The following is a 14,587-nucleotide window of genomic DNA, read 5'->3' as shown; positions in this document are numbered from 1 at the left end:
AGTGGGATTCAACCCCCTTTTCTATGTTTTTAGATGTACAAAGGACCTCTAAGGATTCAAATGCTTTGAACTTAGATAGAAATGCACATTATTTCTAGTTATGGTAATTTCTTTTCAAATGTCAGGGGGTTTCATGTCCATGATTCAGTGCGCACACAGCCTTCTTCACTTACATTCCCTCAATTACTATAATCATAATCAGCCTCATTCTCTCCAGCCCAGCTTGTGTGCATTTTCTTGTAAACTGTTTATTGTTTGCCAGAAGTATTAGATCAGTTTTTTAAATTAGTAAGATCTTGTCGGTTTTGTAAAAGTCTATCTTTTCTCCGTGTGTTTTTGTGTCTCTAATTGCAGGGCAGCAGACACGGAGGAAGACGCCTTTCCAGCTGTGAGGAGACAGGAAAAGTCAACACATAAACACACACACACACACACACACACACACACACACACACACACACACACACACACACACACACACACACACACACACTGAGCCGGAGGCACGTGAGCAGGTGAGCATTAAGTCAGGCAGCTAAACAGATCACGTCGCGGTATGATATCTGTAGACAGGCAGACAGGAGGAGGCCGGTCTCTACCTGCAGGCAGAGAGCAACAACTCACAGCACCTTCGCCAGGAATGTCCTCCCCCTCCTGAGAGGGAGAGAAAGGGAGAGGGACATACAGAGTGAATGGGAGACACACATAAACTGAGGATTCCACTTAAGTGCTTTTCTTGCAAACGAAATATTTTGAGTCCGATGAAAATCTCCCAGAAAGATTTTTATTTTTAAGAACCTTTTCAGATACATGAAATAAAAAAAAGACCAAATTCTGTATTAAAAGCCGTGAAGACAAATGTACCGATGCAATAAGAGGCATCTAATTCAGCACAGCCTACATTTACAAAACAGGCTTTGGACATTTTGAGTTTTAGTTTTTTACCCAGATCTCTTACAAATGTATAGACCTAGTGAGATGGATGAATACAGCAAGAATATATGCTCTTACGTTGGCAAAAGGTAGCACAAAAATCCCCTCCTTTTTGTCACTTTTTTAGCCCAATATTCTCCATTCACCGCAGTTGATGAAAGGATATCCTTTGACATTAATAAAGAACAGCACATTCACACGCTTCTTTAATGTCGAGCGGCGATGGTTCTTTTATTATTTAGGAGTAATTCAATCAGTTCCAGAATGATCTGTCATTCTGAAATGACTGAGGTGTTTTGACAGTGTCCCGGTACTAATTGGGACACTTTGACAGTATCCGTTACACAAACTTGTTCTGCTAGTCTTCTTTTGTTAGCGCACCTTGGAGCAGGTTTGACATTCCTCTTTTTTTCACAGCTTTCTTTTATCCACAATTTGCTCAGCATATAACGATTTTTATCTGTGTCACATTTACACTAATTCCACCTTGAGTGATGCCCATTGCCGTTTTGGCTTCCTACTGCAAAGCTTCACCATACCAACTGTCAGTTATGTTAGTGCTCAAGACTAAATAATTGAGTACTATCAGTTACGGGTCCTGCACATATTTTTCCAACTGGTACAGCAATTGAATTCCTCTTTATGTCTCCAAGTTGCTTCTCCTCTGTTATATCAACCCGTGAATTGAAGTTCTTTTAGCCATTAGGCCGGTTGTCCATGTTCTTTGAACACCATTATTCCTTAGCTCTTTATATTTAGCCATAAAAGCGCCTCCTGAAATCTTTACAAGTCACAGCTCTCCCCACACAAACTACCACATCCACTTATCTAAAAATGATTCAGTGGTTAAATGTCAGAGCTGTCTGTGCCATTAAGGCCAGCATGTTTGAAGGAAGGACACCCTTGCCTGCCCTCTCCCTCCTCCCCCACCCCTGTCTCTTCTCATTCTTCTCACTCTCTATCTTCGTCTTCCTCTCCCCCCTTAGCTGCCTCATCATCTACCACCCCCCCGCACACACACCCAGCACAGGCTGGTTTGAGGGCTAATGTGCAGACCTTGTCATTCAGATTAGGGCCACATTATCAGCTCAGGGCCCTTCTCTCTCGCTGGTTGCGTGTCCAGGATATTTTCTTTTTGTATGCTGTCACCCTCGTCCTGCGGCCAGAGAAGACCTTTATAAATCAACATTACTTCTCATCCACTTCTGTCAATTCCAACACTGTCACTCAAATCACTGTTCGGGACAGTGGAGAGAGGCCGAGTTAGCAGTGTCCCTCGCAGCAAGGACTGTGCTTTTTGGCCCGAGCTTGGGTGACGTGTCACAGCTAGGAACTGGTTTTTGATTGAAGTCACTATTATTTTTGCTCACAAATGACAAGTTTTTCAGAGGGCTGAGTAAAACAGAAACTGACAAAGTAAAAGCAGCTCTTTTGATCCTAAGAATAAAACGGAAACAACACAATCGTTGCTTTCAGTTGTGAAGTTGAAATTCAAGTTTCAAGAAAATCTTCACATGTTTATACTCATTGTGTTTTTCTAAATAGTAAAGGCTTTCAGAGTCACAGTGTTATTTTTAACTTTCTGTTTTCCTGTGTGAAAATAGTGTTTAGCAGGACCAGAGATATTCACCACTTCATCTTGGTCACTCTTTATCCTGCTGTAAAAGAGTTCCAGTAGCTTATTTATCATCCACCACATCTTGACTCACTGCCACAGTTTTATTGTCAAGTCGTATCTAATTGCAACAGCAGCTCTGTGGCATTTGATTGGTCTGCTTCTTACAAAGTCTGCGGGTTTCTCATGCTCATGGTGATGAACAATGATCCAGCAATGTGTAATAAACCTTCATACTAGATAGCGGACAGTTTCCTTACTGGTATTAGTACAGGAAGAGAAAAAGAAAAACACCCTAGACTTCAGCCACAGTGCCACATCATAGCGAAACACCATATGCTGTTGATTTGGGTGAGTCAACAGTTTCATACTCAAAGTCTTCCTCATCCTCCACCTTGCAGAAAGACTTGTTGGTGTCTATAAGGGGCCACGCTGCTGTGCTTTAACAAAGCCTTTGGCTGCACCCTCCACCCAGGTGCTGCGTGTAAAAACCCACTATGAGTCAGGAGTTTCGAGATGACTTCCCTCTTCTAACTGCTACTTGCGGTAAAGGGAAATGTGTTCCTTCACACTGACACTGTCTTCTGTGACATAATGACCATGTGTTATGGATATTAATAGTACATGCAGCACTCGATCCTATCCAAAGTAGGTACTGCTTTTTTTGCACAGGGGACCACAGTTATTTTAATAATTCTCATAAATTGCATTTTTTACACACACACACACACACACACACACACACACACACACACACACACACACACGCACACACAAGCATGTTTCTGTTTGTATATGAATCATTTCTCTTATGTGAATGGCCAACATCAGGTGCAAAGAGTACAAAAAGCTGAATTTCTTTGTTTTTTAAGCATGCATATCAATATGTTTATCAGCAGGCAACAAGGCAAACTACTAATGTTAAGCTCAAGAAAAATATTGTTTCGATGTCTGTATTTCTTTGCCGAATGGAATAGATAGCATCATCAAAGTACAACTTTTTTAGTGTCCTTTCCGGCTCAGAGAATAAAAAAGTGATTTAGTGAGGGGGGGGGGGCGAAGCAAGATGGCTCTCCGCCCACACAGAAGTCCTGCTTCCTCTGCATCTCTAAGCAGACTGTCATCCCTGGTCACCATCAGGTCTATGCTCGCCCCAGTGAACATTCAACGCTGTCGGTGAGTTTCAACGAAATTGAAAACCATCGACCGTTGATTGTACCCTGTGGCCTGCCTTTTGTCACTCAGTGTCCCAAAAAAGAAGGCAAAAAGGTAAGACACAAGCAGAAACGAAAGATCCAATGAAGAGAACGGCATCCATCGTCAACACTCATCTTCCAAACCACAGCAAAGGTCACAATTAACATTCATTGCTGTCGGTGGGTTTAACTATGTAGAAAAGCTCGCTGAACGATGAATGCAACTGTGTCCCAGATCTCATCTGAACGTCAAAAGGAATCGCGTCACGATATGGTGATGATGGCATTTGTTTTCTCTCTGCCTGTCTCCCCCCCTTCGCCTCCCACTGACAACAGGCCCACACAGGCACGGTGGATTGACAGGCAGTTCAGATTGTATCTCCATCTCGCTTGCTAAAGGCTTAGGGGTCCAAGAGAAAAGATGCACGAGGTAGTTGGAGGATATGACCTTTAGAGAACATGGCTTGTATTGCATCTAGGGTATGATACATTATTTAGCTGTTTTAAATATTACATGGAAAAATAACAGAAATAATATGTAGAATTTGAATAGATGAATTTCCATTTGACAACTGACCTTTTTGGATAATTATCCAGATTTAGCCATTAAAAGTCATACTTTTATTAACCAAACATCTTGAGATAAGATATGTCATTGTTTTTTAAACAATAAAGTCAGTTTGGTTAAACAGATACTGAAATGACATTCAAATGGTAGACACGTCATATTACTCTCAGCTGTATATAAAATGCCGATGACAATTGCATTTCATTTATGTTTTCCTACCAAGCAAATCTTTAAGAACTCTTAAGTGGTAAAACTCAACTGTGTTTTTTTTAGAATACTGCATGCTATTACTGTACACGTGTTGTATTTTATCAAATAAAGTTACCAGTTCTGCTCTAAATGATGAAGTGAGTCTTTCTTTGTTCCTTTTTTTCTTTGGTTTGGTTTTAGATGAACACAACACTGATCTAATGCATATTAAAAAAAGTGTATATATAATGATCTGTATTACTGACTACTGGCGAGGTTTTGTTATCAATCAACACGTATTCTTGACATGCATAGTATAAATGCAATATATGAATATACAGTAAATTATTGAAATACTGTGTATGTGGTCTTGTACATTTTTCTCTATAAAGATTGTCTAGTTATTTTATAGAAACATATTTTGGTTGTATAATGTTACAAACAACCCACATAATATTATACCAGTAGTTACCAAATATTAATAAACAATGAGTAATAAGTAATAAAAAATAAGTTGCAATGTCAACTAACCCCACAAAACGTTCATGACTGCAATGCAATCATAGACACAAATGCAAACAAATGACACTTGCCTCTTCATTGCCTCAATTCTTTAGACCTTAATGTAAACTAGTATGCTATGTAATGTTAAGATTGATAATTATTTAATCCTTTGCAGGTTTAATGGCGCTTCATTTATATTAAGCCATTGTAATGTAAATAAAATAAATATGAAATGGTTAAAGACGGCGTCTTATCCAGCTTACCTAGGTGAGAACACATTTTGCAAAATACAATTTGAGACTATATAATCATCACTGCATGACAAGCAGAGATAAGGAACAGTATTGGTGCCACATGGAAAATACCCATTGATGTGGTATTTTTCATTTATGCACCATGGGTCACCATCAGTAATTCTAAGCTTTCAAAAATAACCTTCAACAAAGTTCTGGGGGTGTGCTGTAACACTGATGTGTTAAATATGTATACTGCTGTTTGATTGCTGCCTATTACAGAACATATTTATTCTGCAATTTTAAGACCATTATCTCAAGTCCTAATTATGAAATATGTGCATGATACAGCAACTATTTGAATGCCAATAGTTTAGAGTCAAGACACTCATTGTCTCATCAGGCCACAGGGCTGACATTTGACCAGGGCATTTACTGTGTGAACCAGTGATGCTAGTAATATAGTCATGATAACAGTAATTGAAGAACATTGTTCCTAGATGAGGACATGCGTCATTTAAAAAAGGTTGACTCATTCTTACAACGAAAAGGCTGTCTGGCACAATGACGGCTAATTTGTGTTTATAGTAGGATCGAGGCAAGTGAAGCTCTTGTTTGCTAAATACAAAAAGTTTGTTTATCAGTCATTTACATAAATACAGATGATTGTGAACATTTATATGTTTGAATATCTCATTCTAGAATTTAGACTACATTCACTTAAATTTAAAATGTACGTCATCATGAAATAACTGTTTGCATGATGAAAACCAAACAAGTTTTAATGAATCTTACTTAATTAGAAAGAGACTGGACTAAAGAAAAATAATAATATGTAATCTGTCCACTGGAGGGACACCTAAGAAAAGGACATGAGAAAAGCACAAAACAACTCATCCGGTTCAGGTTTAAATTATGTTTTTCTTTTGACTATATACACACACACATTAGGGCTACAAAATGCATTAGTGACAGTAGAAGGCATGAAGCAAAGGAAGAAAACATATCAAACAATGAAGGTGCTTTATTTTTTTACAAAGAAGAAAACTGGATACCGTCCTAATCATTGTGCTATTCATGGTTTTATAGCTTAATTATCATAGTTATTAGTTTCACTACATTAATTTCATAATTAAAAGTAAATGCCACATGTCAGGGGTTTCACTCCCTTGGTGATCTGATGAGTTCTTCAACCTGGGTATTTGGGCTTGAAAATTAGAGTTCTAAAATACAAAATTGTTATTAATAGTTAGTAGTGATTTTTGTGTAAAAAAACAATAACAAATATATACATTCAGCTTCCAGATATTTACTCATGTATTAACCTGAGGGGATAATGGTTTTAAAGCTGCCTGGACATACAGATGTAGACCATGAGAGGAAATTGTCTAACACATTTTCAAGAAACATTTTTTTGATTAATTAACAAAATTATGTTACACAGAGACACAGCTGTAAAATCTGAAAGTTCACGAATAATCAATAAACAGTGTAATGATCTATACATTGTAATCTACACACTTACAATTACTCTTTCAATTGGACACAAATCATATCAGAATGCCAGCAATGCATTTTTTAACAATTTATAAAAAAAGACAGCACAACAAAATACAATGGGACCCAACCATGTAAACACATTATATCACATTTTAGGACATTGTGTTTTTAAAAATGGAACACTTCCATTTTTTAATAATCCATGAAATCATGCTTCTGCTAAAATGTACCAGGATACAGTTTTTAAAGCAAACCAGGGTTCTTTTGTAAATATTTTGAAGGCATTATGTTCATTCATCCATAAATATTATGGAACCCTTACGTTTTTTAATGAAATATTATTTTTAATTCATTTGTATCAAAGGTGGGCAGATTAAAAGTGAAGTTAGGGAATTTATCAAACATTGAATTGGGTATCATTTGGGACATATTTTTTAAGTTGAATCTTTCATGAAACACTTTAAAATGCAAAAAGATGAAATGTAAATGATGTTAATATTAGAAAAGCATGTCCCATGTTTGACAAACAATATTGCTGATGGATGGAGTGTGTTTAAAGCAGAAAGATAATTAAATGATTAAACAGCTCAAGGGTGTTGAACTAGTGGCATTACCCCCTTTTGTCTGTTAGCGTTCAGCTGCTGTTCACATCCCCTCCAGTGGGGGTCACTTCTGCCTGATGTCTGCCGGTCTGAGCTGCCTCTCACCCTCGGCCAGGAAGATCTGCATGGCCCGGTAAAGCAGGTGAACGCCTAGCTCACGTTTCTTCTTCACCTGCCAGTTGGACACCACGCCATAAAAATCCCCTCGTTTCTGATTGGTGAGCATCTTCAACCCTGTGACAATTGGAGAATTCAGCAGGTTATTGACAGCGAGGACTATTGAAAGATCAATGTTCTCTGAGTTTGTTGTTTCATCTGTGTTTATTTATGGATGTCCTCTCTAGAAGGATTAAGAGACACCGCTCATTCAGTCCAGTTAAGAAATGCAAACCTGCAGCGTATCAAATATGATGAATTATTAACTTAATTACATAAAATGTAAAGGCCATTTTGAATGTTTTAAAAATAGAAAATAGTGACAAATTAAGAAGACAGCCAAAACAGTGCAAAACGTGCTTCATATAACCATTGAAATGAAGTGTAGGGAACACAGTCTATAAATGTTACAAGATAACATCTTGCTTTATTTCTCAACAATTTGATCATCCTTCATTTAAGATTCTTCCTGGTTATGGGGAAAAATATTAACGAAAAAACACATCAATGACACTGAAGATTGGTAAGAAGTCACACAGATTTAAACAATAACACAACAGTTATAAGTTTATGTGAAATTAGCATTAATCCTGGAGCAGCAGCCTTTAGTTTTTCGATGTATAACTATTGAATTATGCTTGAACAATAAATGATTTCACACCCTAATAAAAAGCAGATGTGGGTCACTGTCACTGAACAGAGATAATTGCTGATGAGTCTCAGCCTTCCTTGTACTCACCGATAGCCTCCACCATGCAGGCCTCTCTCGTGAACGCCTCCACTGGAATAACGTTCTGGAAACAATGCAGAGAGACGACGCCCTGCTCTGCCTTCCACACCTGAAGGATGTGCTGCACTTTGGTGCAAAGTTTCTGTCCCACAGAAAAGAAAGACAGTTTATATCTGATCTATTTGAATGAAGTTAAAGTTAGTGTGGGCTGCCTTACCTTGGATGTTTTGTCTCCTTTGAAGTACTCTAAAGCCTCGTACAGGTGGCTGTAGGGGCGGGAGCGCTTTCCTTTGCCCACATAAAATATAGCATGGACGAATGTCTGGAAACACTCCTGTGGAGTCATGGTGTGACTGCGGAATGGGAGGTTCTTCGTCACTCTGGCACAGAAGAAGAAGCAAGACCGATTGAGTTATATTTCAGGGGGAGAGGTGTTCATCTGTCGTACAGAGATGTAGTACCGTAATTTTCGGACTATAAGTCGCGCCTTTTTTCCCATTTTTCGACGCTGCGGCTTATATAACGGTGCGGCTAATCTATGGATTTTTACAGCTAACGGCCACTAGGGGACCTCCTAAATCTATGGATTTTACAGGTTACAGTCCACCACCTTTAACTCTATGGGCTCTATGGCCGGTCCGCGCCCCCCACCTTTAAGCGGCGGGCTCCAGCAGGAAAAGCTGGAGGCCGGAAAAGAGTGAGACAGGTAGCGCGCAAAAGTAAAAGTGGAACCGAGAGTGGTACGAGAGACAGAACGAGAGCAAGACAGACAGACATTACGAGAGCGAGACAGTTTGTCCCCGTACCACTGGTTGAAAACCGCTGCTGTAGATCACTGCCGGTACGTGCGCTGGGAGCGCACCGTTTAAGTTTGAAAGTTGAAAAGTTTGTGTGATACAGTACAGTTTACACAGCACAGTACATGTTCTGTAGCTACTATTGCACTAAATGGTAACACTTGAATACGTTATGCAAATATGCAACTTGTTCGTTGAAATGTTAATAAATGGGAGCTTCCTCAAACAGCCATCTCTTTCCCGACAATCCCCTCTGTGCACGAACCCTTACATATGGTAATTAAACATTAAAACACCTGCGGCTTATAGTCCAGTGCGGCTTATATATGTACACATCATTCAATTTAGCTGCTGCGGCTTATATTCAGGTGCGCCTTATAGTCCGAAAATTACGGTAGTTAAGAGAAAAAAAGTTGATTCCAAACATAACTATACAAGGAATTAAACCTTGCCATTTGAGAAAGATACAATTAATACTGTTCATTTTTACATCTTGTTTGTCTATGTGTACATAAGTTCTTATCCGGGGACAAAATAACTTGTTTGTTTCCTGGGAAGTGATATGATAACGAAGCCTAATAAATAAAAACACAGATATAAGTATGAGTTGACCATACTCTCCTTATTAAGACACCGTTATGGACATTGAAAATGTTTTGCCAAGAAATTATTTCAAAAACAAAATGTAATCTCAGAAAAAGTAACTAGGGTTGTTGACATCATATCAGTGTATGAACTTCTTAAGATGTTCCCTGAATGATAAATGGCTGCTGTTCATACACAACATAGGATTATGTTCTAATTACAAGCAATGCGTTGTTGAAATGCAAAATAAATAATGGAATGATCTAGACACATTAGGCACATTTTAGATCATCTTTCCTGAGAGAGCCTAGCGACATTTCCCAGATGGAAGCAAAGAAAAACCCAAATCAAGAGAGAGCAGACCTGGGGTCGAGCAGAAGGTAGTTGAAGCTGGACTTGATGATGCCCTCCCTCCACTTTCTGCTCTGATCCGGCTGATCAAACTGCTGGCACAGAGCCTGCTCGTCAGCCTGGCAATCAGGCAGCTCGAAGGTCCGCAGGGCCCAGCGCATTTCGGGGCTATAACCTACATCTAAAGTGTTAAAAGGAGAGAAAACCATAAATTGAGCCATGGTGCCAGTTACAGTGTTAATAAGCTCAATAATAATACATTTAATAATATGCCTCATTGGTGCTTCTCAATCCACCCACAAAGTGATGCCTGCTTCCCGAACAGTGGTGGAGATATTCATTTCAAATAACTAATTTCATTGTAATGCTTCATTAGGAGTGGTTATACGGTCTGAATGCCACACTTATTTCCCTACTTCAGAGGACAATTATCTATTTTGATAAGAAAACACTGAATATTATATTATAATAAATGTTTTACATTCCATCTTCTTCAACACTTTCCATATCCCACCAAAAAACTGCTCACAATCACAACCACAAATCTGGAAAACTATTATTATGTAGTGATAGCTTTAGTTAGGTAAGTAGTAATCAAGTACTTTGAATAAAGAGCACAAACATTACCTGTTTGTGGTTGGTCTAACTGCTTCTGCGGATGTGGTGATTGGGAGGTTGAGTCCTGCATCAGGTGGCGCAGCCTGCGCATGTATGTCGGCCTGGTGTGGCAGCTGATAGGCCCCGGGCTCTCTCCCATCTCCACCAGCCTCAACCTCAGCTCCTTATCAGTCAACCCTTTGGTGTCCGGCAACACCCTGTCGTTGTGTTTTTCCTGCAGCTCCATCTGCGGCTTCTGGTTCTCCTTCTCTCTGCGCCAGTCATAGAGGATGGTCTCCTCGCTGCTACTTGTACTCATGCTGGAGCTGAGTGAGGTGTTTGCTGTCGGCGGGACGTGGGTCTCGATCAGCTCGTGGCCCTGCTCTGAATCGGTGTAAAGGTACTCCACCGGTTCCTCCAGATCCTGAATGAGCGGGCGACCTCCAGGAGTGTAAGACAGGTTAGCCAGGTGCTGTGGCCCGCGGCAGCTCGACAGCCGGCTCATGCTGTACCTCGGGGTGCATCCGGTGCCTGGAGTGCGAGGAAGATCAGAATCTTCCCTGGACCTCTTTGGGGAAAAGTAGGTGGAGCTGGATGAAGATGAAACGGACTCCGACTGAGAGCTGTAGTCCTCAGTGACTGACACATCTTCGTCTTTTACGCTGTCTACTCTGTCCTCACCAGCAGCATTATTTACATTTCTCTTTGTGGTTGCTTCATCCGTACTTGTCAGATCATCAGTCAGAAAGTCCCTGTCTTCAGCGAGACCATGTGCCCGCATGGCCAGTACAACCTCTGCAAGGTTTCTTTCGTAAGCATCCATCGAAGAGTCCCGGTTTTCCTCCAGCATGACCGTGTCGGACAGTGTCTGCGATTCAGAAGCTGAATCAGCGACGCTCCTGGGGAGGATGAAAGTGTCAGCTTGGCTACTGCTAGAATCTTCTCTGAGGGTGCTAGATTGTGGTTCCCGGCAATCAGAAGGCCAAGGGTCTCCTCCTGTGCATTTCCCTGAATAAGATGGTGTATTGAGATGAGCGTGTGGTGATCTGTAGAAGTCCTCACTGCTATGAGATCTGGGCGTTTGGCGGCGCGTTCGTACTGGTGTGGGGAGGGTCTCTCCAAATAGAGAAGATGAGAAGAGGAGGCTGTCGGGGGTCTGGCTTGTTCTCATTGAGCAGCGACTCAACCTCGAGCGAGTCCTGCCTGTTACAAAAGGGCTCGGTGTTAGCGGGAGGTTGACGTGTTCCAGTGATGCCTGAGCCGCATCATCCAATTGGGTTTCCTTCACAGGCTGGTCAACACTTTCACATGAAGTGGCCACAACAGGACCACTACTAGCCTCAAACACATCACTGTTTGGGTATGTGAATTCAGACAGGGCCGGTTTGTCAAGTAGTCCCGGTACATGCTCTTTAGTTTCAGATTTTGAATCCATCGGAGGTTCTGTTTGAACAAGTGCAAGATGACAACCGGGCCTTGTACTTTTAGAATCAATGTCTGTAGAAATGTTTCTGGCAGATTCACCCCAGGGAGAAACCCCCTCTTTATCGTGGAGTCGAAGGCGTGTGGGGTGTAAAGAAGCATCGAGAGCACTGGTGTAATGGTCGCTATCACAGCTACTATAATTACTACTACCAGTCCCACTGCTACTGCTGCCAACATCTGAATGGGCTGGTTGTACTGGTATATTCACCTGTATCTCTTCAGCACATTCACCCTTCTGTTCATCATCACTCTCTTCCACAGCACAGTGACAGATTACTGTTTTCTCCATTTCCTCCTCTGGGCTCTCACTGCTCTCCCTGCTAAAAACATAAACGTGATCCGGTGACGTGACGTCGATGCCCTGCGTGTGTAGAACAGTGGCCGTGCGTTCTGCATCCAGAAAGTCAGAGTAATCAGACATGTCAAATGGTACATTGCTGGTGCACTGGTTGCCATCAACGCAAGGATGCTGTTTGGGAGATTCAGGACTAAAAACAGGGAAATATTCATCTACATCTCTGAAGCTCACACTCTTTCGGCTCGCTCGCCTGGAGGGAAATGCTGGGAGAGTGTCTCTTCTGGAGGGCGAGATTCTGCCATCTGTTTTAGGGGCATGTTCACCTGCTTCTGATTTGAACACATCATATTCAGTCAATAAATCATCCTCCCTAAGAGTCGGCATTGCAGCTGCAGTTCCCACTGTAGACATGCGAGTGCTTGATAATAAGGAGGGACCTTCAGAAGCCCAATGTGAGGAGGCAGAGTTCCTGTCATGACTGGGAAGACTCTTATTGTCCACATCAGAAAGTCTATTATGTGATATTCCAATGCAATTTGGCCTTCCATTAAAGTTAGACAGGTTGAAAAATGATGAGCGCCTTGTGCTGCTCAATGGGGCTTCACCAAACTCACTTATCATAGAAGAATGGGAACTGAAGCTGTAGTCTGATTCAGGATAGCTGGACTCGTCTGTTTGGTCTGAATACACAGCTGAGGAGGAAGAAAGCGACATATTAACTAGAGTCCTAAAAAAATTAAAACGACTACTTCTCAGCCAAATCTTGGGGGCGAAATCATTTATAACTACCAACAAAACAATGGCAAAATAGACTTTCTTACAGTATTGGAATTGAGGCAAGTCGTCGTCCTCTGTGTCGACGGAGCTGGACTGGTACTCCTGAAGGAGCTGGGCACATTTGTCATTCTCCTCCTGCTCTGCAAGCTGCCCTGGTGTATTCCCTTCCTTATTATATATGTCAAAGAGAAAAAAAAGTTACAATTAAAAACACAAAGGTAGATATCGTTTTACAGCTCAAGTGTGGCAGAACTTAAGGAAAATAATTTATAACATTTCAAAAACAAATCTTACATTATCTTTAATATTTGGGTTCCCTCCATTGAACAAAAGCAGCTTCAGATTTTGAGAACATCCCCACAGTGCAGCAATGTGAAGAGGAGTCAAGCCATCTGGTGACCTGGAAGAAATACAGAAAAAAAAGAAATCTTTACAAAACATTACATTATCATTATGCTCAACAATGTTCAACACCAAGTCTGTATTTCAACATGTTTATAAACCGAAGAAGATATTGGGGATAATAAAAAGTCACTGCAGACTTCATGGAAGATTGCTCAAAAATCCATACATGCTTTATAAACACTTGCTGTGTTTGTAAAACCGATAAAATGCAATGTATGCCTAACTTCGAAAACAATTATGAAATTAGTTGAGATTTAAGCAGCAAACATATCTAACAGGGTTTATTTTCTATTCAGTTTTTAGCCATACCTGGTATTGGGGTCTGCTCCATATTGCAGCAACATTTTCAAGCAGCGTGTGTTCTTCTCAGTCTCTTTTCCAGCAGCCAGGTGTACTGCAGACACCCCTTTACTGCCCACCAGGTCAGGGGATGCACCTTGTGTGAGAAACAGCAGCACAGATCTGCCAAGGAAGAAAGATATGTTTCAATGTGTTGTAGGATAGTTTTAGTGTATTGAAAAAACGATGTCCTGCAACATGTTGCAGTCTGAATAAAGGTGGGAAAGAAAGCAAAATTAGTTATATCATAGCAATAGCTTCCATGTTGAAGATAGACAAACTGAACAGAGTGAATACTATTAAAGTCCTTATCTTGCATAATTTACTTTAGCTGAAAGATCATAGAACTGTTTCAAAATGCATTAACTTGTTGGGTCTTATTCCAGTAACACGTGATATAGATCGAATATCGTTTCCGATTTGCTGTAAATCACTTGTTAATATCGGGAAAATGGGTCAAATTCAGAGGTATCCAGAAAAGTCTGGATTCAAACTTGCCGCTGCTTGGTGCTGTGTCGTGACGTCACGTGTGGTTCCGCGAATCCTGGTGAGTTCAGCCCGTCCCAGCATCACACAGTGTAGCATTGCTGGTATAGCCGCATGTCAACTTTGTGTATCAGTGTTTATCTCCGAGTTTAAATAATTGTTCTGTCAAATTGTGCCAAATACCCGCGCTATTAGCTTTTTCTGATGCGTAAACATCAACAATATTTGACGCCATTTTTCG

At 40.7% G+C, this 14,587-nt stretch overlaps 2 protein-coding genes across 2 annotated transcripts in view; both read right to left on the bottom strand.

Moving 5' to 3' along the window:
• The window catches only part of LOC104958198 (intestinal-type alkaline phosphatase-like), a 90,752-nt gene that overhangs the window by 67,606 nt on the left and 8,559 nt on the right, over positions 1-14,587 (bottom strand). The gene's annotated exons all lie outside the window — the stretch shown is intronic.
• LOC104958197 (protein phosphatase 1 regulatory subunit 12A) overlaps positions 6,248-14,587 on the bottom strand; it is a 10,030-nt gene continuing 1,690 nt past the window's right edge. Inside the window, exons 2-9 of the mRNA XM_010785920.1 lie at positions 13,831-13,983; positions 13,411-13,516; positions 13,161-13,284; positions 10,587-13,031; positions 9,972-10,140; positions 8,444-8,606; positions 8,236-8,368; positions 6,248-7,574 (exon numbers count right to left, since the gene is read on the bottom strand). Of these exons, the coding sequence (XP_010784222.1) occupies positions 7,405-7,574; positions 8,236-8,368; positions 8,444-8,606; positions 9,972-10,140; positions 10,587-13,031; positions 13,161-13,284; positions 13,411-13,516; positions 13,831-13,983 (3,463 nt within the window). The 3' untranslated portion in view covers positions 6,248-7,404. The remainder of the gene's footprint in view (positions 7,575-8,235; positions 8,369-8,443; positions 8,607-9,971; positions 10,141-10,586; positions 13,032-13,160; positions 13,285-13,410; positions 13,517-13,830; positions 13,984-14,587) is intronic.

This window comes from Notothenia coriiceps, unplaced genomic scaffold, assembly GCF_000735185.1.
Source record: "Notothenia coriiceps isolate Sejong01 unplaced genomic scaffold, NC01 NC01_scaffold00028439, whole genome shotgun sequence".
NCBI classification, from domain to species: domain Eukaryota; kingdom Metazoa; phylum Chordata; class Actinopteri; order Perciformes; family Nototheniidae; genus Notothenia; species Notothenia coriiceps.
Note: the sequence above shows the minus strand (reverse complement) of the source record. Positions and strands in the feature narration are given on the sequence as shown.